At 36.5% G+C, this 27,024-nt stretch overlaps 1 protein-coding gene across 1 annotated transcript in view; it reads left to right on the forward strand.

Moving 5' to 3' along the window:
• Positions 1–27,024, forward strand: part of PHF14 (PHD finger protein 14) — a 170,808-nt gene that overhangs the window by 7,514 nt on the left and 136,270 nt on the right. Inside the window, 3 exon segments of the mRNA XM_075082923.1 lie at positions 3,808–4,457; positions 9,314–9,458; positions 19,554–19,713. Of these exon segments, the coding sequence (XP_074939024.1) occupies positions 3,808–4,457; positions 9,314–9,458; positions 19,554–19,713 (955 nt within the window).

Consider the following 27,024-nt stretch of genomic DNA (forward strand, 5'->3'; position numbering starts at 1 on the left):
AAAAAACCAAACCCCAAAACAAACCAACAAACAAAAACCACAAACCAAACAAACAAAAAAAACCCAACCCCCCAAAACCAAACAACCTCCCCCCCAAAAAAAAAACAAAACAAAACAAACCCTTTGCAAAATGCTGCCAGATGTTTCTCTTTTGCTATCTGGAGTGGGTTAGGCTTTGCTAGTGGAAGAGGCAAGCCCAAAATCAAGTCCATGATTTCCTTTAACTAGGTTATCCTTCAGACTTCACTTAAAAACAAGCAATAAATCTGCTTTTTACAGAGCTGCTTGTTCAGCAAAATACTGTGCTGAAGTATCAGTCTGTCTTCTGTGAGCTGGTAGCCATGTACTTATGTAGTGTAGCACTTACTCTCTGTATACATGGGTTTTCTTAGAATGTTAAAAAAAAAACAACCTGAAACAAACCATTACAGAGTACCAAGTTTAAAGTTGCTGATAAAATGGTCCTGCAAAACCCTTGGAGGATTTTTCTAACTGCTGTCGAGATTTCAGTAGCTTTCCCCTGAAGTCTTGTGCATAGTGTGTATAATACCAGACTCCACAACTGATGTGGAGATTAGTAGTCCTTTTGTTTATTTTTATTACACTTTTTCTTACGTTAATTTTGGAGCATGATGTTCTGTCTTGGAGAGTTCCTCTCAGAATTACCCTCTTTGGATTTGACTGCCACCACCTGTTGTGCTCTGTAGGTCTAAAGATATATAAGGTGTACATAAATAAATGATGCCTTTCTCATGACTGTTACCTCTCATATTTGTTTCTCGGTGGAACTCTGTATTCTTTACTATTTGTTGGTGTATCTGGCCCCATCTTTCACTGAGAGTAGCTTGACTTCTCTGCAATAGGGAATGACATGATAGGGTGGCCAATTTGAAAGAGTCATTCTTTAAGAATTTCTTTCAAGGAGAAAATTGTATACTACAGCCTCTTCCTAACTGAAAGTTCATCTAACAGAAGAACACCTGCAAAAATAGCTGTTATCACAGAATAGCTCATTCTAGAAAAGTGCCTATCGTGGTGGATGCATTCAGAGGGATATCCCTTACCTTATAGGTATCTCTGGTGTGTACATGCATGCGGAAAGGAGAGTACAAAGCATAACGTGCAGGCAGAGTATGAAGAAAATTTGAAGGAGAGAAGTGAATGTAACTAACATTTATTTGTTCTCTGCTTTTTGTTGTTTCCGTGGCATAAAGCAACTAGAGAGTATTCTCAGTGCTGTAGTACTGATGTACAAGAATCGCTGTTCGTAATTTAAAGTGCTGTTAAAGATCAAACTATACCTAGACTAAGATTCCCCCTAAAAATGAAGTGGAAACTTAAATTCATGGGAAGTCTCAGCATATTTAGAAATGGAACAGCACAATTAAAGCATCCAAACAAATTACTGTCATGGAATGGTGGTGGGAAGTAAGCCAAAAGAAAATGATATAGCATAACTTAAAAACGCAGTTAAATTAATTTTACCACAGCAAAACCCTATACTATATTTACATGGCGACAAGTAGTGCACATTGGTATTCAGAACCTGTGAAATGAGATACAAAAATACATTTTTCTTTTAAACATACATATGGCATTTCATCTATAATATAAATGTTGAGTATGAGAGTCTAGCGTTAGGAGTTACTTGTAAAGTGCTTGTGAGAGCTGGCAAATATAGAAGGGTTTGGGTTGGAATGGACCTTTCAAGATCATCTAGGCCAACTTCCTGCTGTGGGCAAGAACATCTTTAGACCAGGTTGCTCAAAGCCCCATCCAGCCTGACCTTGAACACTTCCAGTGATGGGGCATCCACAGCTTCTCTGGGCAACCTGTTCTAGGGTCTCACCACCCTCATCATAAAAAGCTGCTTCTTTATGTCCAGTTTAAACCCTACCCTCTTTCAGTTTGAAATCAGTCCCCCTTTTGCTGTCACTACAGGCCTTGGTAAAAAGTCTCTCTTATAAGCCCCTTTTATATATTGAAAGGCCGGAATAAGGTCTCCCCGGAGCCTTCTCTTCTCCAGGCTGAACAACCCCAACTTTCTCAGCCTTTCTTTATAGATGTGTTTCAGGGCTCTAGACTTTTTTGTGGCCCTTCTCTGGACCCACTCTAACAGGTCTATGAATGTGTATCCAAACAAAGCTATTGTAACTTAAAGATAATTTTTTGGATTGCATATTAGTTAATACTGTTTTTTATTTCTTAAGCATACCTGAAGAGTGATCTACTATTTCAAAACTTAAGTTAATTATGTTGTACTTCCATCACTACCATTAAGGCTGGTAGGCATAGGGAAGTAACTGAATTACTCTTTTCTGAAAAGATTGTACAATAACTTGTGTTACTGTATTCTCTTTTTTTTTTCCTTTTCTTCTGGCACTGTAAAGGTTAGGAAGTTTGCAGGAAACTTACTTTCTATTAGCTTGTAAGGGGTCTGATAACATTAATATCCTGACTACTAGTAGTAGTGCTGATTGAATTTTTTGTTTATTTTTATTGATAATTATATAATATCATCAAATACTTCCATGTGCAGGTGTACGCAGAAAAAGGTAAAATCAACCATTACATGGAAGTAACAACTGAGTTACCAGCTAGTCGTAGACGGTGTTCTGTGGGGTGGAAAAAAATGCCACGTGAAGTGTGTAGCACACTGGCCCCACTGATTGTTTATTTGGCTTTTATACAGAGATGGTCCTGCACAGAAATTCTTTGTGTAAGGTGATATGGTGGGTTTTTTGGTGTGGTAACTAAAATGATGAAGGATTTTGGTTTTTTTGTTTGTTTTGTTTTTAATTTGCAAACATCAACATGCTGCTTTGCATTTATGTGACAGTGCATCAGGAACTTGGTGATGGCTCTGAACGAACTGAAACCTGTAGCCGTTACCTAATTGATCCCTGTGTTGGGTCAAGCAACTTTATATTTTCTTCTTACACTCAGAAAATATTATTTTAAATTTTCTTCATTAAAACTAATACTTGAAATGAAAAGTAGTAGGTGAATGTAAGATGAGAGGTAGTCAAGGTAGATGATGTTTATAAAATTTAACAAGTTCACTTGTCATCTTTTTCAATAATTTTTACATGTACTTTATAGTACAGGTGCCTTATTTTTGTGATGATTTTGTTTTCTGTAAATCCTGTTCTGTTCCTTTCTATTGCACAGATTGGCCTGTGTTAATTAATGGAACTAGTGACTACACAGAACATGAGTGATATAATGTTAGAATTTATGCATTGTTATGCAGCTGCAACACTGAATGAGGCATAGCTTATGTGGGAATAATAAGTGAAATAACATTGGAAACGCCCAAACCCAGAAAAACATACCTGTACAAAAAATGAAGGTGAGGGATTATCCATACTATTGCTAGTACTTGTTACGTAAACTCTTCATTTTGTAATTTTAAATCTCTGCTAGCTAATTTAATTTGAAGATTTAGAAAACACCTCCAGAAATTAAAAGTGGGAAAGCTCTTTCTTTAAGATGTGACTTCACATGGAAATTATTCTGTGCTACTGCTTTTCATTAATATAAGCTGCAGTTCAGAGGAACATTTAACGTTCATTTAATAGGTTCTGCCATCTTTTTTTTGCCATCTTAAAATGCACTCATGTTTAACAGATTCTCAACATACCACTTGAAATAGCAGTATTTGGACACCAGCTGAAAAAATAGGTGGAATACCTTATGAGGGAGGAACATGCATCATTCTTTTGTTTAACAACTTGCTTCAACAGATTTTATTTTTGGGGGTACATTTGTGTCGGAACTTTTTTTAAATTTTCATATGCTCAACAGATTCTGAAGGAAGTGGTCATGGGAGTGAAGATGCATCAAAGGACAGTGGTGAAGGTTCCTGTACTGAATCAGAAGAAAATATCTTGGAGGAGGACCCGGCAGAAGAGAAAGTAGAAGAGCAACAGCCAAAAAGCTCCACTGAAGAAGAGGTGCCAACAGCAGACAAAGAGGTAATTAAAACTGAAAAGAAAGAGCAAGAAGATGAAGAAGAAAAGCCAAAAAAGAAGAAAGAGAAAGAGAAAGCAGCTGAACCTGATGCTGTGGCTGATGAGCAAACAAATGAACCCAAAAAATGGAACTTGCGGAGGAACCGACCTTTGCTGGATTTTGTATCGATGGAAGAACTAAATGATATGGATGACTATGATAGTGAAGATGACAATGACTGGCGGCCAACTGCTGAGAAAAAAAAAGGAAAAAATGCCCTGCGAAAAGAGGGGAGTGATGGAGATAATGAGGATGATGAAGATGATGGGAGCGGAAGTGATGAGGATGACAATGATGAGGAAGGTAATGAAGAAGATAATAGCAGCACGGCTAGTGATGGAGGATCCAAGAAGAAGAAGAGTAAAGTTCTTAACAGGAATAATGCAGATGATGAGGAATTGACAAATGATAGCCTGGCTCTTTCACAAAGCAAGAGTAATGAGGTAGTGCAACCAACTTTCTATAATATATCTGTTGAAAAATGGAAGCTACTCCCCAGTAGCTATTCTTTTAATTTGAACAGTTAAACTGCTTGGCTAGAATTGTGTTTACAGGAATAAGCAAAGCAGCAAAATTGTGCTAAATAGGCACTGCATATTAAATAACCTTCCTTGGACCATTTGGCCAATCTAATGCCACTAAAGTCAATAGAGACTTCTCTTGGCTTTAGTGGGGGTTGGATTAGTTCTAAAGCAAACTGGAGGTCCAGTATGCAAATCAACATATACTAGCAAGGCTTCTAGTTCTGTTTGTGTGTTGCATATCCATAATGTTCTAAAAGTTAAAAGCATCTGTGACGTATTCATAAAATAGCTAAATGATAGGTTATTCTTTATTCTAGCCCTTCTTTGTGACAAATATCGAAGTCTTATTATTAAGTTCACTGATAGAAGAATTCTAAGTAGAGAAATACGGACACTGAGATTAAAGTCAAATAGGATAATCATAATTTATGCTGGGTTTGCTTATAATGCTCACAAATGCAGTGATTTCTTACACTACTAAAAGGTATTTGGGAACTGTTATTGTTGTATTAAATACCTTCTAATTGGAAAATTTGAAAATTATATGTTAAGTATGTAATAATACAACTCTTTTTTCCTATGCACAATTACAGTTGCCTAAAGGTTGTGCCTGTGGAAAAATTAAGATATCAGGTTGTCAGGATAGTTGACTTCATGTCCTGCAGTAGCAAAATTTTGAACAAAGTAAAAAGGGTAGCTGTGAAATCTACATTCAGTCTTCAGGAAATAATTGCAATGTCAACATAACATTTGATAAATGATAGTGGTATGGCTCTATTTAAAGTTCTGTTCCATTTAATCTTTATTTTAATGTATAAAATGACAGGGAGATAAACAGTGTTGGAAGAATCAGTTGTCTCCATTTCAAATACTTTGTTATGTATTTTATATATATGATTGCGAAGGAGCTGTGCTGTTTTAATTACTAGTAATAATTGGGATTGGGGAAAGAGAAAGCATAATTCAGGGGTTTTGGTTTTTTTTTTTACTTTTTGTATAGGCATCTTCTTTCATTGCCTAGCTCTGTAATTCTAGTGTTGTTACCTGTATTCTCTTGGGTCAGGCGTTGAAAGTGCTCAACCAATGCTGATGATCAGAACTTCAAATAGGAGTTGTTTCCTGTATCAGAATGGAGGTGTTAGTCTACACTCTTAGGGATGTATTCTTGAATATGTCCATAATTTCCATTTACTTGGAAAATTAGGCCTGTTTCAGGAACCCAGAGCTGCCTCTGATATATCTTTTGTGAAGCTTCTTGGTATGCATGGACCTCTGAGTCTATTCTTGCCTTGGATTTAGGATATTGATCAAAAGATAAAATGACAATTTGAAGTTGAAGTTGTGATTTTGTAACTGATAATTTATCTTTACTGCATGTAAAGCAAAGTACTGTTTGTGAATAGGTCTTTAACAAGAAGTCTTGCAACAGTGAGTATCTGTAGACTGGATCATAGACTAATTTTTAGATTGATACTCAACTGTATTACAACAGTATACTATCCACCACTACAATATTTTAAAATAGTAAAAAAACCCAACAAACCAGAAACACAAACAAAAAAAAACCCCAAACCACAAAAAAACCACAAAACCCCAAACCCTGTCAAGCAGACAAGTCTAGCAAAATCTCATTACATTGCAGAAGCTAAGTTCTTAGAAAACCAGATGTCTGCATGCATAATTAATTTATGAAAGAATGTTCAGGTAATTAACTCTGAACATGTACGAGAGTCCTTAATATGCATTCTTCCTGTCCTTTACTTACTTTTTGGGAGTGGATGTTGGGGTGGGTGTTAGGGGTGGGTTGTTTGGTTTTTGTTTCTGGTGATCTTATTTATTTTACTACATTTTACAAAACTATTTTGAGGCCTGGATATACAGTATTTTAACCTGTGCTGTAATGAAATACTATGTGCTTTTCTATTGTATTAAGCACAGAAGACAAACTTAGCTTTCTTTTCTAGGGTCAAGCATCATTAGTAGTTAAATGGTGCTTTTCTGTTTTTATAATTGCTACCACTCTATGGGATTCTTCTCAATGAGGTGGCTATTCTATTTTTAATATTTTTTGTTCCTTTAAAGTTAGAAGTGTATAGGTAAATAGTTTGAAATGCTCACTTTCTTCACGAATACCACAGAAATGGGAATTATGTTGTGATTCATCTGAAGTCCTTTCTTTCACTTGGGTAGGGAACAGGACTCGTTCAGGAGTTGGCAGCAGTTACCATCTCTATGTAAAAGTTCCCATGCTTTAGACAAGTAGGGTCAGGGATGGGGTCTTTCAGGGGTTTACATGGACTGAGCAGGGGAGAGCAGCACACGTTCCAGATCACTCCCTCTCCATGTCTGCATAGAAAATAAGCCATTCTGCTGCTCAGTTTGACCTTTTGGATGTCTTCACATCAGGTGAACCGTAATGGATGGGGATCTTAACATTAGATCCAAATTTTATGCCCTTCCATCAATGTTTCTTTTTTTTTTCACCCATGTTTGCATATGTTCTCACTGCCTGAGCAGCTATTGTTATTTTAGTGTTTTTACAGTGCAATTCTGTTCATTTAATTTAAAGTTATAGGGTTTTTTATTTGTTTGTGGGGTGTGTGGGTTTTTTTTTTTTGTTTCTAATTACCAGACCGTGGGCTTCTGTAACAGTAGAGATCTCAGATTTCTTTTAAACTTGTGTTAGCGAAGCCACATAACATTTTTAAGTTGAAGGTACTGTCAGAAATAGCAGTAATAAAAAAATACAGTAGATTTCTGTACAGTTGCAAGATGCATCTGAGAAGCCTGTGCCATTGCACAATTAATTTGCCAAAGTTAGGGAGTATCTACTGCCATTTTCCTACCTGTAATGTGAATGGTAAGCTAAATGTGGGTATTCTGAGTAATGACGGGCCACAGGCTTTTTTAAAAAATCAGTACAAATTTCTTGCTTTCCTCAAAATGCTTTGCAACTTTGTCCTACAAGGATGTTGGAAGAAATGCTCCATAAGTCTGAACTCTGTAGGGAAGAATCTTATGGTTTTCACAATTAGCGGCCTTCCTGTAAGCAAGCATGACTGTGTGAATGGTTGTATAATCTTTCATTTTTACCTCTAGATGAGTTTTTTTTCTTTTTTATAGGTTATGTTTCCTTATGTGGTTTAGAGAAAATAGATGGGAGATCCAGAAGCTTTTCCTAACTGCTGTGGAAGAATGTGTGTGATCTTTTCTAGGTTAAAAACATTATGACAAGCCACCTTTATTACTTGAGATGAAATATTTGAGCCCAGCTTTGGGTGGTAAGATGATTTCACCCCTTTATGTTGCTTTAAGCAACAGCAACTCAGCATCAAGCAAAGATTCCCCCCCCTCTTGCCCCCAAATATCTGTCCAGCTAAAACTAAGGGACAAAGAAACTTTATTAATGATGCATTGAAAATTTTGTGTGGAGACTTACTGTGTCAGACTGAGAGGCTATAATGAAATAATTGGATAGATTTGTGTGAGTGTTTAATTTAAGATCCTTAAGGAAGAATGCTACTTCAGGTAGCATTCATGACACTTTTTATCTGCTTAAGCTGCACAGGCACAGGATTGATGCTATGTTTATGTCATAAATTGGGAGGGGCTGGAATGAGAAAAAGATGCTTGAGAGGGCATCTTCCACAACACCCGGCCCCACCCCTCGCCCCCGGTAGGATACCACAGCAGTTTTGGAATTGTTTCAGATCTCTGGTGTTTTGAATGGATGCCATTTAGGCTTGAACCTAAAGTTCTGTAGCATAGCCTCTGCTATGAAGCTATTACTATTTCTTTATCCTGCTATGATTATTTTTTACTAGTGTGCCTAACTTCGCACTTCCTTTTATGCCTTCATATCACCAATGAAGGTAGTTCAAACTCAATATTTAGTTTTAGTATAAAAGTAAAAGAAAATGTATGGAAGCCATGAAACTTTGCAGAAGACAGTGGCTGTACCTCACAATGAAATAAGCCTAGATGGTGTTTATGAAAAAAAATTACATACAGCTCTATTTGGTTTGTGAAACACTTCTCTATGTTTCCTTAGAGAAATTCCCTATTAGAAGCCACATTCTTTTTAAGTGGTGTAGTTCACATTGAAGGTTGCAAAACAGAACAATGTACTTATACAGGAATAAGGATTTGCAGAACATGATCAGAAGAAAATAAGTTGTTCTAGCTTTAATAAATCATTTGGTTTTGCATAGAGACATACATTTGCATTACAACAAAGTACAACTGAGTTGATAATTTGTTATATTTTATGTAAGTGAAGACTTGGCAGGCTTGTGTTATTTTCAGATTTTTCAGATCCATGTGACCTTTTTTTTGGGAAGGTGCAAATTTTGACAAAATGAAGCAACTTTTCTGAATACTGGGATAATTGAAGGTCACCTTTGGCCTTGGTGCATTTTTATTTGCTTTTAAATCATTTCTTAGGTGTGTGTATTTGTTCCTTTTTGTAGAACATAAATGATTTAAAGACGAATATGTTTCTGTCTGAGGAAATAAGACCCTACTTTGGCCTTTGGATCTTAACAGACCTATAGGTATATTGAGATCAGATTGTATCCATCCTTTCTTCCAGCTGTTATATTTGTGGATGAAGTATTTAAAGGTTTTGAGAACAAAGAAGCTGTTTTTCTTGTGAAAATAATATTCCATCTTTTTGTTTGTTGTTCAAAATTGATCAAATAACAGATCTTTTGTTTGTTTTAAATAAAATTGAAGTTCCTGGCATAATCCATGCGTCTTCATTTTTTTAATATTAGGATTCATTGATCCTTGAGAAGTCTCAAAATTGGAGCTCCCAGAAAATGGACCATATTTTGATTTGTTGCGTTTGTCTTGGAGATAACAGTGAAGATGCTGATGAAATAATCCAGTGTGACAACTGTGGAATAACGGTGCATGAAGGTAACACAACCCTTCATTCTCATTGCAGGAGGAAAGCATATGCTTTACTTTTAATAAAATGTTGGCTTGCTTTTTTTAAAAAAAAAAAGGAGCCTTTGAACTCTGGCAGGTAGTTTTTTTGTAATACTACATGGATCCTTTTTAGTGGTGAAACATCCATCTCTTACTTCAGTGAAGCAACTAAAAACTATATAAAACTGTGGGACAGGACACAGTCTACAGGTACCTGTACAATGAATCATGGTGTGCAAATACTGGAGCTATAGATTGTATTTTCAGGGCGTAAGGATATTAGACATATTTTTGTCTTACCTATTTCAGGATATGAATTTGATTGCATAACTGTCATATAAGATCATGAGAATAGGAGTCCTTCTAAAAGGGGAGGGTTTTTCACATATAGTTTTGCTGTACCAAAAAGGCAGAGACACAGGAAGGAGGAGGAGAAAGGAACTGTCCATGGCATTTCTTTACAAGTGAAAACAGCGAGCCTTGAACTTCCTCATTATTTTCACTGACAATTTGAGACAGGGAAATTTTAAAGTTAAAACATACTCAAATAATTGTTTTTCTAATTGTCTCAAAATCTAGTCTATGTGTGTATTATAAATGCAGGAGGTCTCATTAAAAAAGAAACACTTCCAGAATAATTTTGAGGTGAGCGTGTGGAATTTTAACAGCCTTACGTGGAAGGTGAGGCTGTATTTTGTGGTGTTGTTCTTTCTCTTGAGATGGAAGGTCGGGTAGATATAGTGAGGCATACCTATTTTGCTGAAAAACAAAACCTGTTTTTTTCTTCATTAATAAGGTTTCGTGCTTTTTGTTTTTAGCATTTCTCATATCCTGTACCGTTTGGGGGCTTCACTTTTTTTTTTAAGATTTCCCAGGAAAATAAGATGGGCTACTTCAATCCTTGACATTGAAAGAAGGTAGACTTTTATTCTTCAAAAGCATAAAAGGCATTTATTTAATTTATGTAACTCCAATAATTTTAAAATTCTTTGGATCTGTTTAATATGCCTTTTCAGGTAGGAAGTGCTTTTCTTGATCCCCTGCTCCCCTTTTGTTTTCACACACTGGATTGAAAATGGTTTCAAAACAGTATTTTTCATGCATTGACCTGTAGTTCAGTTCTTTGCTTAATATCACTTAGGAAACTGAGGATGGAATTTCTGTCCTCAGGTTCAGGTGCCTTACGTTAAGTGTCAATGTGTACTCTTAACTCCTGAACTCCTGTTGCAGTCCTTTGAAGAGCTAATCAGTACTGTCAGTGGAGCTTAGAGAGCAATTTAGTTGATGTAATTTACAATTGAGCTGAATCACACTCTAGATGTCTTTCAGGGCGTTAGTCAGGTCTTCGTTGACTATAACTAGTGTTAGACTCCTAAATTTAGGTGTCTTGGTATGTTTGCAGAATTCCTTCCTCTGTCCGTGAAGTTTTTGGAAAGTAATGTGCAGAATATATTTGATTTGAGATGCAGTAAGCAACTAGAAGTTAGTTTTACAGAATCTTGATAGCTTACCCCCCCCCCCCAGCACAGCCTAATATAAACTCATGAGAAAAGAAAAATTGAATGAAAGCATCTTTTGATGATAGTCATGAATGCCTATTTGAGAATACCCTGAACAATATATACAGTCAATACATCTACCCCCTTAAGCTGTGGAGCTTCCTGAAAATTCTTCTGTAAGATTTGCTTAATGATTGTACAGTTAGTCATGTTAAAGTGCAGAGTGATTGTGGTAGAAAAATTATCTTCTGCCTTTAGAGAATAAAATGATGGCACTTTTTTTTTTTATTCCAGAGGAGTGCCTTAAAAATCCCCAAAAGATCACTTCCTCATTTTGTTTAGTTTACTAAACCTTTGTCCTTGGAAAAGGTAAGATTATACCTGACTCTCCTCCACAGGAAAATAGTTCCATAGTTCAAAAGGCACTTGAATTTTAGTAGTTCAAAATCTGTCTTAAAAGTAATTGCTGCCATTTTTCTTTTCAAAGTGTTATAGGCAGAGATTTCCTATAGTCCCACTGATATAAAGAGTACAATGTGTACATGTTCCTTTGGTTGTTATTGCAACAAAGTAAAATAGATAATTTGGATGATTTAAATTGCTAGTTTATTCTGATAAGTTTTACAGTCTATACAAGCTAATTGACTAAGGATGTTGGTTAATTTTTCACACGGTTGAAAGTTTAGCTGTTTTCGATTTATCTTAATAATAAATACTTAAAACCGTGTGTAAAGCAGTTGTGAAGTTCTGCTTGAATAAGTGAAGTCTTAGGAAGAAAAGAGGAAGCTGTGTAGGTGAAAGTAATTGTTGACTGTGATAAAAGTTTATATTTCCCCAGCCACAAGCTGAACTTCAAATCTATGGTAAATGTAGTTAGGACGTTTACTTGACATTTTACGTGTATGTTTCATTGCTGGATAGGTATATCGATCTGTAAATACAGTAATATAGTTTTAAGTGGAAATGAACATTTATTTCGGTATATTTTCTCTGTACTTTGATATTTTATAAGTAATAGCAGGCACTATTTTAAATTGAAACTTTTTCAATAATTAGTTTAAATAATTGCTTGCAGCAAACAAAAATTTTATTGAAAAATTTGGAACCTTTGAAGCTTTAGTTTTATTCGGTGATCTTACACATACGTATGTTCAATAACTTGGACATTTCTGCACTCCTGCCCACTGGTCATTGGCTCATTGTATTAATTCTGAATGCATGAGTAATAATTGAAGACACATACTATCATAAAGAAGTTACAGTCAAAACCAAAATGCAATGCAGCAATTACTTTTTGTTCCTATTACCTTAATCATTCGACTCGTGATTTCCAACTGTAAATTAAGAAGTAGTTGAAGAAGTAATTACTATCTAATCATATAAACATTGCTTGCAACCTTGAGTATTTTTTTTTTGTTAGTAGAGGCAAGGTTTACTCTTAATATTGACTTTAATTTGTATCTCATATGGATGCCCAGATCATGGACATAGGCTGGATTATAAGAAGTCGTTTGTACTCCTGTAGACAGCTGCTTTGGAGTTTGAAAAATGTGTTCCAGTAACAAGTTAGTCTATTTTGGTAACACATGGGGAACCAAGAATTTGTTCTTATTTTTGCAGGTTTCCTTTAGTAGGTAGATTGCTGTGGCTGCAGACACTATGCTGTGTGCTGAAATTTGTTGTAATATTTGAGTTTTTGAGTTTTTCAGAAAATGCAGTTTCTAGAACAGTATCGAATGTAGAGGCTCCTATTTATGAACCGGATAGAAATCGATGCAGTGATGTTTACCCGTGTTTGCCTGCAATTGGGAAAAATAATATGCTCATTTTCTGTGAACTGATTTTGATGCTTAGCAGTTGTCTTTTCCCTAGAATCTCAAACCCAAGATGCGTGTTATCCTGAAATGCCCAGACAAAGCTGCTGGAATACCCCAGGGTTTTTCTTCATAACTTCTGTATGCAGTTTCAAGTTGTATTATAAATTGATATGTCTTCTCTACTTTTGTATAACACTGTAGATATTTATTTGGAAGGAAATGCACTCCTTTCACACCTTACCGGTGTCCCACCCAGGGACTCACATAATGAAGACATTGTTGATTTGATTATTCTTTCCCTGAAAGCTTTATTTTCTCTCTTCTTGTTGGCTGTTACAGAGGCTGTTTTACTCCACAGGGAGGGGCCTTTGTGCACTGCTGATATGGAAGTTTCTATCACAGAACCTTTCAGGTGATTCAAAAAGGTTTTTCTATGGTGGCCACCTCTGTATTTAAGATGAAGTTATTCACGAGCCATGAAAATGCTGCCCTTGAGTCGAGCCTACTTCTTCTGGACGCCAGGGCTCCCTTCCTTCCTTAAGTGGGGCTCTTGCTTTACTCATTAAGGGCAGGTCCCATGCGATAGTCTGTCCTTGTCATGTGAAGGTGAGCCTTCCCATTGCAATCCCTAAGTGGCTGCATGCCAGCACGGTTGCTGGCAAGAGTCCATTACCCTCTTTCAGAGGGTAAGCTAATGCTGTCTTGTGTTTCAAGTCAGGCAGCGTGTAGATCTCCATTCTCTCTTGCTCTGGTAAGTTTGGCTTTTCGAGCACAAGGTAGCTTATCTCTCTGCATAATGCTCCATTACTCGCGCACCTGGGTACTTGGTACTAGCACCTTTTCCATTTGAGCACCTGGTGCAGTGGCTGCCTGTTCAGTCATGATTTGTATTCCTTTTGATTTGCTTACTTCTGTGAATCAACTATTAAATGAGGTCTTCCGTGGGAAAGGAGGGGTGATAACTCTTTTGGGAGCAACTCTGCCAGCACTCACGTGGAACACAGCAACATGGCCAAGAGTTAGAGAGGGATTCTGATTCAGACCTAGTGTTGTGGACCCTTAAACGCTTTTACTTGTCTTACCAACAAGTTTGAGATCGGTATAAATTCAGTTTCCTCTCCAGTGCAGCTGTTAGCTGCGTGATGTTCATATCACCTGCGTGGCCTACATCACGTGTCCAAAAGCTATCTTTGCTTCTCAGACACATGTCCAAAAATCTATAAACTTTGTGGAGCAAATAACTGGTTCAAAATGACAGAAACCTGTAACTGCCTCTAAAACTGTGTAAGAAGCCTACATGTAATGCTAATTTAATATTCACTTTTATACTTTGCATTCATCTTTTGTGTCTAAACAGCCTGTATTTAATTAAGAAGTTCATCAATTAAAGAATTGTTCTCGTTTCACATGTCAACCTATTCTTTTTTTTATTAAAAAAAAAAAGGAAAAATGTTTACATTGCTAAGGAAAAAAATCTTTCTTGTTGAATTTGTAGTAGTACCGTTTTTCAGAGTTTTTACTTCTGTGTGGAGATAATTCTCATTTCTTTTTATAAAATTCTTCTTTAGGCACTAATCTGTCATTTTGGTTAAACGCTTTTGTTGTGAGACCTTGTAATAGCAGGACACCCCCAACTGTGGTGTCAGGTTTTTTGACATATTGATTGCAGCGTGTCTGAAGAAAATGTCTGGTGCACATCATAGCATGTACCATAACTGCAGGTAGTACACTTCCCAGCCCTTGCCTTTGGGTTAGTTGCTGTGAATTGAGAGAGAAGTTCTAAATTTTTCCAGCTGTTTCTTTTCCATCCCCTGTCTTTGATTCTTCCTTTACTGTGATGCGTATGGAAGGGAATAAAATTTCTCTTGCTAAAAGCAGTAGTGTAGTCACCATATATATGTTTATGTCGTAAAACGTTTCTGTATTTTAATTTTGCTGCTTACCCCGGTCTGCTGCTTTCTGGTATAAAAATTCATTTTGTGAAATCATGTACTTTAGTACTCTGCATTTACTAAACAAAAATACTGCTCTGAATTCGTGATGCGTGAATTGATTAATGTCTTTATTCTAAAGCGTAGGTCCAATTCAGGATTGAAGATACCATTTAAAATACTGTGATCTCACAGCATTTATTTTTGCAAACCTTCAGTTTCCCTTAAAGGTCATGTTTTTGTGATCTTTATAAGATCATGTTTCAGAGTATATGTAGTTAGTATATGCAGGTTTTCTTTTTGACTGGCAAAAAATTACCCTCCCAGAGACAGGGAGAAACAGATGCAGCCAAGGCAAGAAGTCAGTCTCTCTTCCTGTTTCCCTCAGTGGTATATATTTCAGAACAATTGCTTTAATGGTAGCATTTTAAAGTGTTTGCAATTTCATTTTAATGATAATCACATAAAAAATAATCTATTGGCAGAGTACAATGACTTTAAAAACGGAATAATAAAGTGTGTTTTCTGTATAAAATTACATACATTCAACAGACAACTTGGCTGTAACGTAATAGGTGGGTGCAGTTTGTGGAACAGTAAATGTGAGAGTTTTAACTTTCATGTGTTTACAGTCATAGATTAATATTATACTAAACCAAGGTTATCGTTTAGTGTAAGGTATTCATAGAAGCGGCTGACACGGAGTTGTGGTAAAGTAATCTAAGAATATACAAACATGAGGATTTAATGAGTTTTTAGTTGAAAGGGGCTCTTGGGTATTCTAAAGATCCAAAATTCAGAATTTTTGTGAACATTAAGGAAAGGCATCATGAATTTTAAGCAGTGTTTGAAAGTTGTTTTATTTTCTTCAACGTATTTTCCAGTCGATGGCTCAGGTGGCTGACTTAATGCTGAATAGGTCACAGGTGCAGTGATAACAACTGAAACAAAACATGCTGTTTACCAGATGTGTATGCTTTTCTCTGTCCTTTCAATCCTTAGGTAGTCACACCATCTACACAACTGTGGTGCTTTTAGAAAGAACCTAAAGATCACATCCTGATGTTGCTTGGGAGATTTACTTGTAGTGAGCCCTTAACATTGCTTTCTGTTCCAACACTGGCAATTCCCAACTATTCATACCGGAAAGTTGGATTTTTCTTGCTCATCAGCTTAACTGTTTTATACTAGAATGGAAAGATTTATCAAGCAGCAGCTTCGAATCTCCTTGTCTATGCATCTTAAAGAGTCATAAAAATCTTCTTAAAATAGCATCACTATCTTAAAGTTACTTGAAACTGGAAAGTGAAAGCTGCTGAAAGTGTGGGCTAGAACTGCAAGTTTATCTTTTTAGTTAGTTTTAATTAATTGTATCTGCTTGCTTGAATGTATTTGATAATCTGTTTATCCACAATTCTAAATTTTGCCAAGGTGTGTATAGCATTCTGTTGTTTAAAAACCTGGTGTTAATCTGATCAAATTAGCTTTTCTGCTGGTGGTTAGTATTGCAACTTGTGATAACAAGTGGAAAAAATAAAGTCAGTATATTGAGGAATTTTGAAAAAAATTCAAAAAATTTGAAAAAAATGCTTACTGGGTGAGCAGCATTCCTCAGCTTTGCCGGGGTTTTCATTATGGTTGCTAGTTAATAACGGGAAAGTAGATTTCAATTTCTTGAAAAACTGTAATCTACTGAAGTTTTTTTTGTTTCACAGTATGTTGGAACAATTTTGACCTGCTGCAGTTAGGCTGCAGAATTAGTAAACCTCTAGTACAATAAATACTCTAATGTGTACATATAGAAGGGGAGCAACTCACAGAAGAGACTGAGGTATTTCTTGTGGAATAACTACCAGCTGTGGTCAGAGCACTGGTTATGGGAGAATAGTTTAATATCCTTGCTCTGGTTTGGACTGGGCGGAGACTTCACACTCTTTCATATCCCAGGTGAATGCTATAATGATCTTAAGTGTATTTAGGACAATGAAAACCTACTTGGACTGAAATTCAAAGTTTTAGCAAAAATGACATATTTCTACAATAGGGTTTTGTCGTGAAACTGCTTTTGCCTTCATATTTCAACTAAGTGAAATAAAGGGGGTTTTTTGTTCCTTGCACATTTCAAAACCAAACATTACATCTGCTCCTGAACACATCTGGCATCTTGATGTCAAACATCATCATTGTATTATCCGTTGTTCTTTGAATAAGGACAAGTGTATTTCGTCATTGTTTATTTTTTGTTCTGAGTTATTTTGCTGGTTTTGAACTTTCATTATTTAAAAATTGAGCTACTAGTAATTTTTTGCTTCACTATATATTTTTGGCCTGCAAGGAACTTTCATTGCTAGGTTTTTTTAAAGGAATTTAAGTCTCTTCATATACATATTGATTTTTGGTGTCAAAACCACACGCAAGGTTTGTCACCTTACTTATAGATTGTAACTTTACAGACATTTAATGAATGCAACTGTTCCAACAGATTTGTATTATCCATATGGATGTTACATTGACAAAATCTGATCTGTCCTTTGGTTCCTGTTTTCACTTAACAACCCAAAACAAGCAAATGACTCTTTTTAGCAAACATAAGAAAAATTCTTAGTTAAAATACTTGTGTACCCTTAGCAGAAAATACAGCTTAGCGAGTGGTTTCTAATTAATTATGGGACTCAGCATATCATTTTGTTAAGTATTATTAGATCAAATTTAAACTTCGGCTGTTGGGTCCCAAGACTTGGGTAAAAATTATTGAAGTATTACTGCCTCTATAGTGTTAGGTAATTTTTAGTAAGTACATTTAGGAAGATGTTAATGTGTTAAGAAGTCTGTAGGAATTGTAGAAGGCTTAATTATGCATCAGCTCTATGATATCAGTGGGCTGCGTGTTTGTACGTTAACGTAATAGCTTAAAAGTAGCTTTTCTGCTGTGCAGGGAAGATTGTGTTATTAGAACTTAAAAATTACTTTCTGGAGTTCTACTTAAAGCTGGTACCACATTATAAAGAAAATGGAGTTACCTTATGTGTGAGGTATGTGACATCTTCTACATCTAATGAAACTTGTCTGTGAATGTACTTCTGCACATTACTTGTCCTTTGATTCTAGAATACTTTTATAATGAAAAGAAACATTCTGGCTTCTTATTTTAATTCTTACTGATGAATCTCAGTATGTAATGGAAGACTACATTTCTTAAACAGTTCCTACAGTGTTATCGCTTAGTTCCTTAGTGTAGTTTTAGTCTATTATGCAGAGCTCTGTTTCTGTCACAAGGGGAGTTTTAGAGCACTGTTGCTATTTTATAACAGTTACTGGGTAATGAACCAATGTAACAAATCATGTTGCTACTTAATTGCAGAATTCAATAATTTAACTGTTCTGCAAGCACAGATATTGACTTGATCACTGTTCGTGACAGATAGCCGAATTTAATCTTTTAGTAAAGTCTCTACTGTTTTAAGTGTTGACAATAAAATAATGTTTTTCTCTTATTGAATAACAGATAAATGCTCAAAATGTGGCATATGCAGAAATACAGTGTTGTGGTGATAAGCTTTAAGATTTTCCTTTTTCTCATTTGCAGTAGTAATACCACTACTCTCATTTTTGTGCAAAATTTAAATAACATGCTTCCAAATCACTTTAAATATAATGTTTTCTTGAATTTGTGGTGATTAAGCATGCATAGACACTTTAACAATCATAAAGAATGCAGTGGATATACCAGAGAAGAATGGAGAAACTGAATGACTGAGTTTAGCCATAATTTAAAACTGGGTAAAAATGAGAAGGGTGATTGATGAAGTATATTAATTTTTTTTTTAATCAGTCTGGTGTTTCAAAATTGTCCATTGGTGCTCTGCAAACTATACTTCGGTTTTGAAGTTATAAAAGGTCTTTTAAGCTCAGTCCTATAACACAAAGTATGCAAATAGTGTTTTTTACTGCATGTGTATATTCTCTTTTAGTTGATTTGGATGCTGAATGCAAAGTGGAAAACTGGAGGGCTGGATGCTACTGGCATAAGCAACCCTTGAAAAAAAAAAAAAAGCAACCCCCCAAGTAATGTTTCTTTTCAGATGAGGGAGAAAGAGAAAGATGGGAATATCCGAGAGAAGTCTGTAGGTGCTCACAAGTCTGCAGTCTAACCCATGATACATGTGGATTCTTCACTTGATGCTAGTATTCAAGAAACCATATTATAATTTGGTTTAGAGTGTTGATCCAACTGAAAGCAGACTTCACAGGTTGCATGGGAAGATCAGTAGCTCAACATAAGCACTATGCTGCCACACTGGAGAGTAGCGGGGTATGGTATACAGGATCTTACAGGATAATAATGCAGGAATGAAGAACTGTTCTTGTAGATATCTCAGTAAAATAGTGTAATTGATCAGTGTTTTACTGGGATTTTTAAAAACTATCCTTAGCTTATTGTATTTAACTCGAAATATATTTCATTATTTGAAAAAATGCTCTGAGTTTTTCTCAGTTTTTGTTGGTTGCTTTAAGTCTTGTTTTCTTACTTTCCTTAATGGATAGTCTGGAAGAACACCAAGCATTGCTAAAAAAAATAAAGTAAAACAGCCTTTTCCTTCTTGTTTTTCAGTTGCAATCAAAGACAGTTACATAAAACATATCACTTCTCAGAATTAGGGTCTCTCTAGTGCAAAATTTACATTTTGATCTCTGCAAAAATATTGGAAGCTTTCTTGGGACTTGCAGTATCATTCCTCTGAATGTATGTGTTTGTATGTTTCCTGCTGAAATCATAACTGACCCCTGTATACTTTTAGTTGTCTTATATTGGTCTTCCATTTTTCGTGTGTGTAGGTTGTTATGGTGTTGATGGAGAGAGTGACTCTATCATGAGCTCAGCTTCAGAAAATTCCACGGAACCTTGGTTTTGTGATGCATGCAAATGTGGTGTCACACCTAGTTGTGAATTGTGTCCTAACCAGGATGGAATCTTCAAGGAGACTGATGCGGGAAGGTAAGACTGAAGAGTGATGTTTTGACTTTGATATCATCTTTTATTTAACAGATTGCATTTTGCCTTAGTCTATTCCTATAGGAGTCAGTGTCATAAATTAAACTTTGCTGTTGATGTGTCCTCTCTCTCTTGCCTCACTTTTGAGTTGGGTGCTCTTTGGATAGTCAGTCACCTAATTTTTTGTGTGCTGCTAATATTCTTCATGCCAATTTGTTGTGGTTTAGCCCCAGCCTGCAACTCAGCCCCACACAGCTGCTCGCTAGCTCCCCCACCGGCAGTGTGGAGGAGAGAATCAGAAGGGGAAAGTGAGAAAGCTCGTGGGTTGAGATGATAGCAGTTTAATAATTCAGATCAAACAATAATAACAACAACAATAATAATGCAAAGGAAAATAATGAGAGAGAGGCGAAACCTGGGGGAGGGAAGGGGGAATGAACAACCGAAACCAACAGCACATGATGCAGCCGCTCACCACCCGCCGACACGGCGCTGCCAGTCCCCGAGCCACAACTGCCCCCCTGTGCACAAAAAGAATGAAGAAGTCTGCCGCAAAGGGTGACGATACCTTCCAGACTTGGTGTCATGCTGGACTGGGAGAAGTATGTGGCCATTGGGGAAATCAAAGCATGTGCTCCATTTCAAGGAAGGAAAAGTACACTTCATCCTTTCTGTAGTATTCTGCTTTGTGCAAGGTAATGTCACTGCAACCTTGTACAAACTGCTCAAGTTTAGCTATGATGGAAGTGGGAGGACAGCTCTGTGCTTTTCAGGAGAGCTAAGGACTGGGTGTTGCTGATGTCAGGCAATGGAAAAAAGTAAAAAAATTGTCTTGAAGTTGTGCTAAAGGTAGTCAGACCTAGTATATTATAATTATTTTGAATGATGAAAATTAATTATACTCTTCATTTTTGAGAGTATGCTTCACTTAATTTCTGGCCAGAGAATGGTGTTTTAGGGAGGACTTCAGATCTACTTTGAGAGTAAGCAGATTAATTCTCATGTGATGTCTTCCATTCCTGTCACATTTGGAAAATAAATTAAGATCTAGATATTAGTGGTAACTACTTTGCTATAATAAAGGAGAGAGCAGGATTACCAGTGATGTCTGAGCTAGTGTTATTATTTATTGGGGGTGTGTTTTTTCTTTTTTGTTTGTTTGTTTTTTAAAACCATAACAGTTAAGCAGTTCTCCCATACCTTTTCCAGTTATGTAAATGGCAGGTAGTATACAAAGCTTTCAGATGATGGGCCTGTCACAGGCTTTTCATTGATCATGTTAACATGGGAAGGCAATAAGTAGTTGTTCAGGCTGTTCAGAAGAGAAGCTTTCCTAATCCTGTCTGAACATACCTGTTTAAGATGTAGGGATATAGAAGTCTGCAGACATATCTTACTGATGATGATAGATGAACTGGAAGGAATCCAGTTAAATATTCAGTATTAGTACAAATACTTTAAGTACTCTAAATTCAGAAATATCAGGAGGTGTTACTGTAAAACCTTTTGTGTTTTTTAATATTAATTCATAGACACATTATTTACACTTAGCTGTATGTTGTAGAACAATATTTTTTTGTACTAGCAAATCGTAAAATGTAACCATGTTCTTGCTCGACCCACTGGTTTATAGTGGTCTTCATGGTTTTTCCTACTTATTCTGAAGAGTTCCCTGGTTAGACTTGCAAACGCTAGGAAGTGAGTTAAAATGAAGTAAAAAGTTTTTATAATGTGTGCCATAAGCATATCCATATTCCCTCCCCCCCTATTTTTTTTTTTTTTTGCCAGTTCTTTGGTGTTTGCTGGTTCTTTGCTTCGTTTTAGGGTTTGTGGGTTTTTTTGGTTTTTGTTGCTTTCTGGTCTTACACAGACTTTACTGTTGCTAATATTGTAACAATCTGGTCCTGCCATCATTAAAAGCTCAGCAGAGCTCAGGATGATGTTTTGGAACACTTTTTTGACATACTGTGTTGTCTGTCTTCAGAAAAGTAAATACAGGATTAAAATGTCGTAAGTTGATTCAGGTTTTGTGGATTGAATTGTACATGCCCTTGCATTTCTCCCTTGGTTTGTATTTTTTTCCTGATAGCAAAACCAATTTGTGTTGGGAATAAAGAGATAACGAGGGTATTCATAACACTGAACTTTGACCATTGGATGCAGATGCTAGCAATAACCTTTGGAGGCATCTACCTTTCTCCACTAAATATTCATTGAGCTCAGCTTCTCAATTTGTAGCTGAGATGCATTTTAAAGATATACATAGAGCACGTAAAATAAATCTTTTTTTCCTTCATGTCTTCTACATGGTTCTTTTAAAGGGGAAACAATGAAAGTAGAAGAAAATACTGTGCTACTTAAAAAAAAAAAAAGTTACACAAGTGAGTCAGGATTTGTAGTGAATAATTTTGACCCCATAGAAGTGGTTGTGCTTCTTTTTAAATGCTTCTGGGGTTCACATGGTCAGTTTCTGGTCTGTCTTAGGTTCAACAGTGTCTGTGCCTCTTCCTTACAAAGCCGTTACACAATTAAACAAATTGTATGTCTCAGTTCTGTTTCCTATTATAAAAATGATACTGCTATATGGCAAAAATGTCTTGAAAGACTAAAGTAAATTGTCCGACTGGTCGGAAATGTGAGAATCAATATAATGTGGCAAATTTTATTTCAACCTTTTTATTCCTGTGTTCTGTCAGGCAGTTTAACTGCTATATATGTAATTTCCCATATAACCATAACAGAAACCACAGTCAACATTTTAAAAATTGCTTAAATTCCTTCTTGTAAAATGGTAGTATGCTTTTGTTTAATGTGGAACTGTTTTCTCTGTGACACTGGTTGTGCAGAAGCTAATGCCTGCTTTGGTGATTGTGGGCATTAACACATCAATTTATTATTGTTACTATTGTGTTTGTACTCACTAGATAATGCGATGTGGCTATTGTAAATAAGTATAAGTTTATTCTCCCAGATGAATAGAGCTTATGTACTATAAAAACCAAATAGTAACTACCATGTGAAAGTTCCTGTGCTCTTTTTCTTTCTGTCATTTATTTAGAAATTTGAATTCTAAGGGTAGGGTCTTGGGGCAGGCAATGTCCATTATGTTTTCATTGTACTCAGTAAACTGCAACCAAATTCAGTTCTTTTCTTGAAATACTAGTAGAGACAGACTACTGAATAACAGAATAACTCACCATTGCTCTCCATCCTCTTACCACCTTTTTAAAAGAAATTCTTCAAATGCATCTGTGCTGGAAATTATGCAACGGCGAGACCAAACCTCTTCAATTTCTCTTCATAATCAAGTTGGAATAATTTCTCTGTTCCTATGTGAAAGGTGAATCATTAGAATAATGAGGTGCTTAATTTCTGAACAGAAGCCTTTGCACATTAACCTCTCAGTTTCACAAGCATAAATGTGAATTTATGAAATTTTATTTCTCAAAATGCTATTATCCAAGAATACGAATTCTGTCCTTGTTTCGGTATGGAGTTTTCCTTCCCTAATCAACATCTGTCATCATCGCTCCAAGCTAAATGGATGGTAAAGTAACAAGGAAGATTATTCTTCTTTGATTACCCAATTTGTCTTAATTACAAGCTTCTAAAACATGTGCAGCTAAACAAATGAGCAGGAAAATATTCAGAACTGGTATTAAAAGCAGCTGAAATTGCTTCAGCTGTGAACTTGACTGACTTGTGTATGTTTTTTAATAAAGATTCAGGTCTGAGTTCACATATAGGTGCTTAAAGAAATGAGGCAGTTGTGTGCCAATCACACTGAAATGGCAGCTCTAAATCTGTGATACTGTAATACTTGGGTGACATGTACTAAAACATTTTGAGAAGGTCAGTATGAAGCAAGCAGCCAGCTGTTGGGTTTATCATAGATAAACTCCTACAGAGTACAGCAGCATTTAATACATCAGTGGAGCATGAAAAAACTGTGCAAATTAAATTGAGAAGCAGCTGCTTGTAGAAGATGTGTATCTTTATATTGAACTTTGGAGAGTACATTTAGGAGGCTGAATTAAAACCTACTATCAAAAATCTCCAACCAGAACCTTGGATTTTTGTGAAGAATAGTAATTGTGGAGATGTGTAACTTCTGTTTATACATATTTGTTCTATGAAACACATCTTAAATCAATGGAAGGGTGTAGAAAATAAGCCCTACAGAATTCAGATGGTTTTTATTTACAAAGAAGCAGTCCCTTTATCTCAAAGCTACAGGTCTCATTCTATATGTGGTATTTTGCTTTTAAAAAAAGTATTTTGATTCCTTTTGAAAATAAGTAGAGTATGCTCATTTAATAGAGGTATTTATTTTAGTAAATGCATAGTATATACCAAATTACACAGGTATGTGCACACATATGCTTTTTTGTAGAAGAATATTTCATAAAGGTATGGTAGTGATTTAGGCCAAACTATAGCCAGTTGGATACAGCACGGAAGGGCAGAGATGGTACCAGGTGCTCCATTGCCCCCTGCAGGAATATCTTGTGCCTCCATTGCTTTGGTGGGAAGGCAGACAGAAGATGGACTTTTCATATAGCAATGAGAAGAATCCTATATTTTTGCATATAACATTGTATTAAGTTAGGAGGTTGTGCTGGCATGCTGGAGTGTTTATGCTGTGGTAAAAACAGCAATGAGCTTTACTCCCTGTCTGAGCAGCAAGAAGTTTGGCATAACACTTGAGTATCTCAGCTTGTTCTCTGGCAGCTAGCATGCTGTCATATTTGTACCATGTTATTTAAAGGCAAGGTTGTAACTCATCTTTAAACTCAATCTTCTTTGAGTCTTCCAGTAGTTACAGTGCTGTGACCAAACCATTTTGTGGATGTGGAGAACCCTAGTAAAATCAGTAAAGACAAAGCAATGCAGTTGTTGGATGTAAATGTGTATTTAGGATATATATTCTTAGCATCATTTTAAATTTTCATGTTTTAAAGGCAATTTACCAATTTGCATCTCAAACCTGAGTGATTTAACAGTAGGGTAAAAACTTGTTTTCAGATACACAGATAAAAAGAGTCTTGTCAGATCTGACACCATGGATCACTCAGTCTTGGGGCTTATGTTAGATTTACTGAGAAATTTCTTACAGAGTAAAGTCAGTTAATACCTTCTAAGTAGTTTCTTACTGTTACTGGGAGTTTTCTGTTATCTGGTTATTACCATGGACTATTTTGGGGAAAAATGCTAAATAGTCTGTCCACCAATTTTGTACATTGTAAGATCATTGTTTTCTTTTGTAAAGACTTTATATGTATTTTTGAGCTTGCTACTGAACCTTTCATATCTTGCTTTTTTGGAATTTCTGTTTGGATATATGAGTCATTAAGTTTCATGTTAATTATATGTAATTCTGAATATGATAAATTCCAGCATTGTAGGTCTAAGGACCACTGATGAGAAACATGCTGATTTGGGAAACATGGGAAATCAGGTTTACATGTAGCTCCTGATTAGTATAACCATCAGCTTGAGTATTTCTCTGATCTGTAGGCAGCCAGTTTATAACAGGTTAATAAAAATGCTGTTTAAGTGCAGCTAAACCTAGGATCTTATTGCTCTGGTCCAACTGAATTTTTTGATTGACACATGAAACAAAGAGGAAGGAGAAGAGAGAGGCTAAACAGTGGTAGAAGATTGGAATAAAAGAGTACAGCAGCATTGTTGCAGATTTAAGTAGGTGGCAACAGGTCTGTGCTGAACCCCTGGTTAGAAAACAGCAGTATGTGGGTAATGAAGGAGCCAAGGGAAGAAGTGTTTCTGGCAGCATCATGAGTCGTCTTGAATACAGGGAGTAGATTCTATGATTCTGTTAGAACAGAAGTTTTAGTCTTCACTAGTCATCTATTTACTGTTAAACATTAATGACTGGGAAGATCATAAAGTCCTGAATTAACGTACTTCATAAGGGTCGAACACAGGATATTTCAGCTCAATTATCTCCAAAGTCTCTAGTCACATTCCATGTCATCTGGGAGCTTGTAGGCTGAAAGTGGTAGCCACATACCTCTGCAACTCTAAGGCTGTTTTCTTGAATGTTTTAAGATAACAGAAAGCAGCAGTCCTGACCTTCTGTCTATGACAGTTTCTTCCCACGTAGGGGTAGCAAACAATTTCTGGAATTTTGATAAAACAGAAAGATTTTTCTGGGGAGGTGTAGCAGGTTCACAGGATTCCTATTGACAAAATTCACCGACTACGCCCGAGACACTGCTGAGCAGGAGGGTGACCATTAGTGGGGTCTTTTCGGAGAAAGGAGGTAGGCACGGTACCTTCAGGGCGTCGTAGAGTGTGGTCTGTGTCCTCTCTCTGCTTTGAGCCGCCCCTTTTTATACCCTTGGCAGATTCGGTGCAAAAGTACTGACTAGGCGTTGCTGCACGCATGGCCGGCGCATGCAACAAGGTCTGCCAAGTACATGCTCTGCCGGCTAACAGCGGTTCCCGGATTGCAACAACATATTGTTCAGTAACAATCCTCCCAGTTCCCTTCTTCAAGGTCACGTTCTCACAGCTGTGTTCAGCTTGTAATTTTTCTGTCATGGCCCTACGTGGACCATCATCTAAATTCCCTCACACAGGAGGAACATTTTGGTTTTTGGAGTAGCTTGTCTCAGTTGACTTGTGCATGCTGTGTAGAACAGATTTTGAGTTTGTCACTAACTGATGATTTGTGACAATGAGAGTTGGATCTTTTAGAAGTGTTCATTATGTAAGAAGAAAATTGTCTTCTGCTGCAAGGCCGTCTTTTGGCAACTGAGAGTTTCAGGAGATTATGAAGATGTCTGTCAAAGGCAGACTTGAGGTGCTCGTTACCATTGTGTTGTATTTAATTAGTAGGCACTGAGGTCCAGATTCATGCTGTCTTATTTTATGCTCCATACGGCTGAAGATTAAGACCTATTACCCTCCAGTTTGTTTATGGCCAGTACAGCTAAGTACAGTCTGTTCGTCTGAGTTTCAGACAGGTGTTTCTGTAATACAGCTCAGGTATGGTTATAACTGAATGCAGCTCCTCTCCGTGTTGCTTAAAACTAGTTAGTTTTGGTGATACTAACAGGTGTAACTGTAACTGCAAGGTCTGACTGATGCCATGTTGGAGGTACTTCATAGCTATACGCCTAAAGCTCAGTGTTGCTGTGACTACATGCATAATTTTGTTCCTCCTTTTCCCACCGCCTGCCCCATCATGAAGGTATCTCTGCCTTAGCTTTATAATACCAAACTCATATATGTTTCACGTTGCACAAAAAGCAGTGTGGAGTCCCACATAAGAGCCATCAGAACAGAAAG

Source organism: Phalacrocorax aristotelis, chromosome 2 (genome assembly GCF_949628215.1).
Source record: "Phalacrocorax aristotelis chromosome 2, bGulAri2.1, whole genome shotgun sequence".
Classification (NCBI taxonomy): Eukaryota; Metazoa; Chordata; class Aves; order Suliformes; family Phalacrocoracidae; genus Phalacrocorax; species Phalacrocorax aristotelis.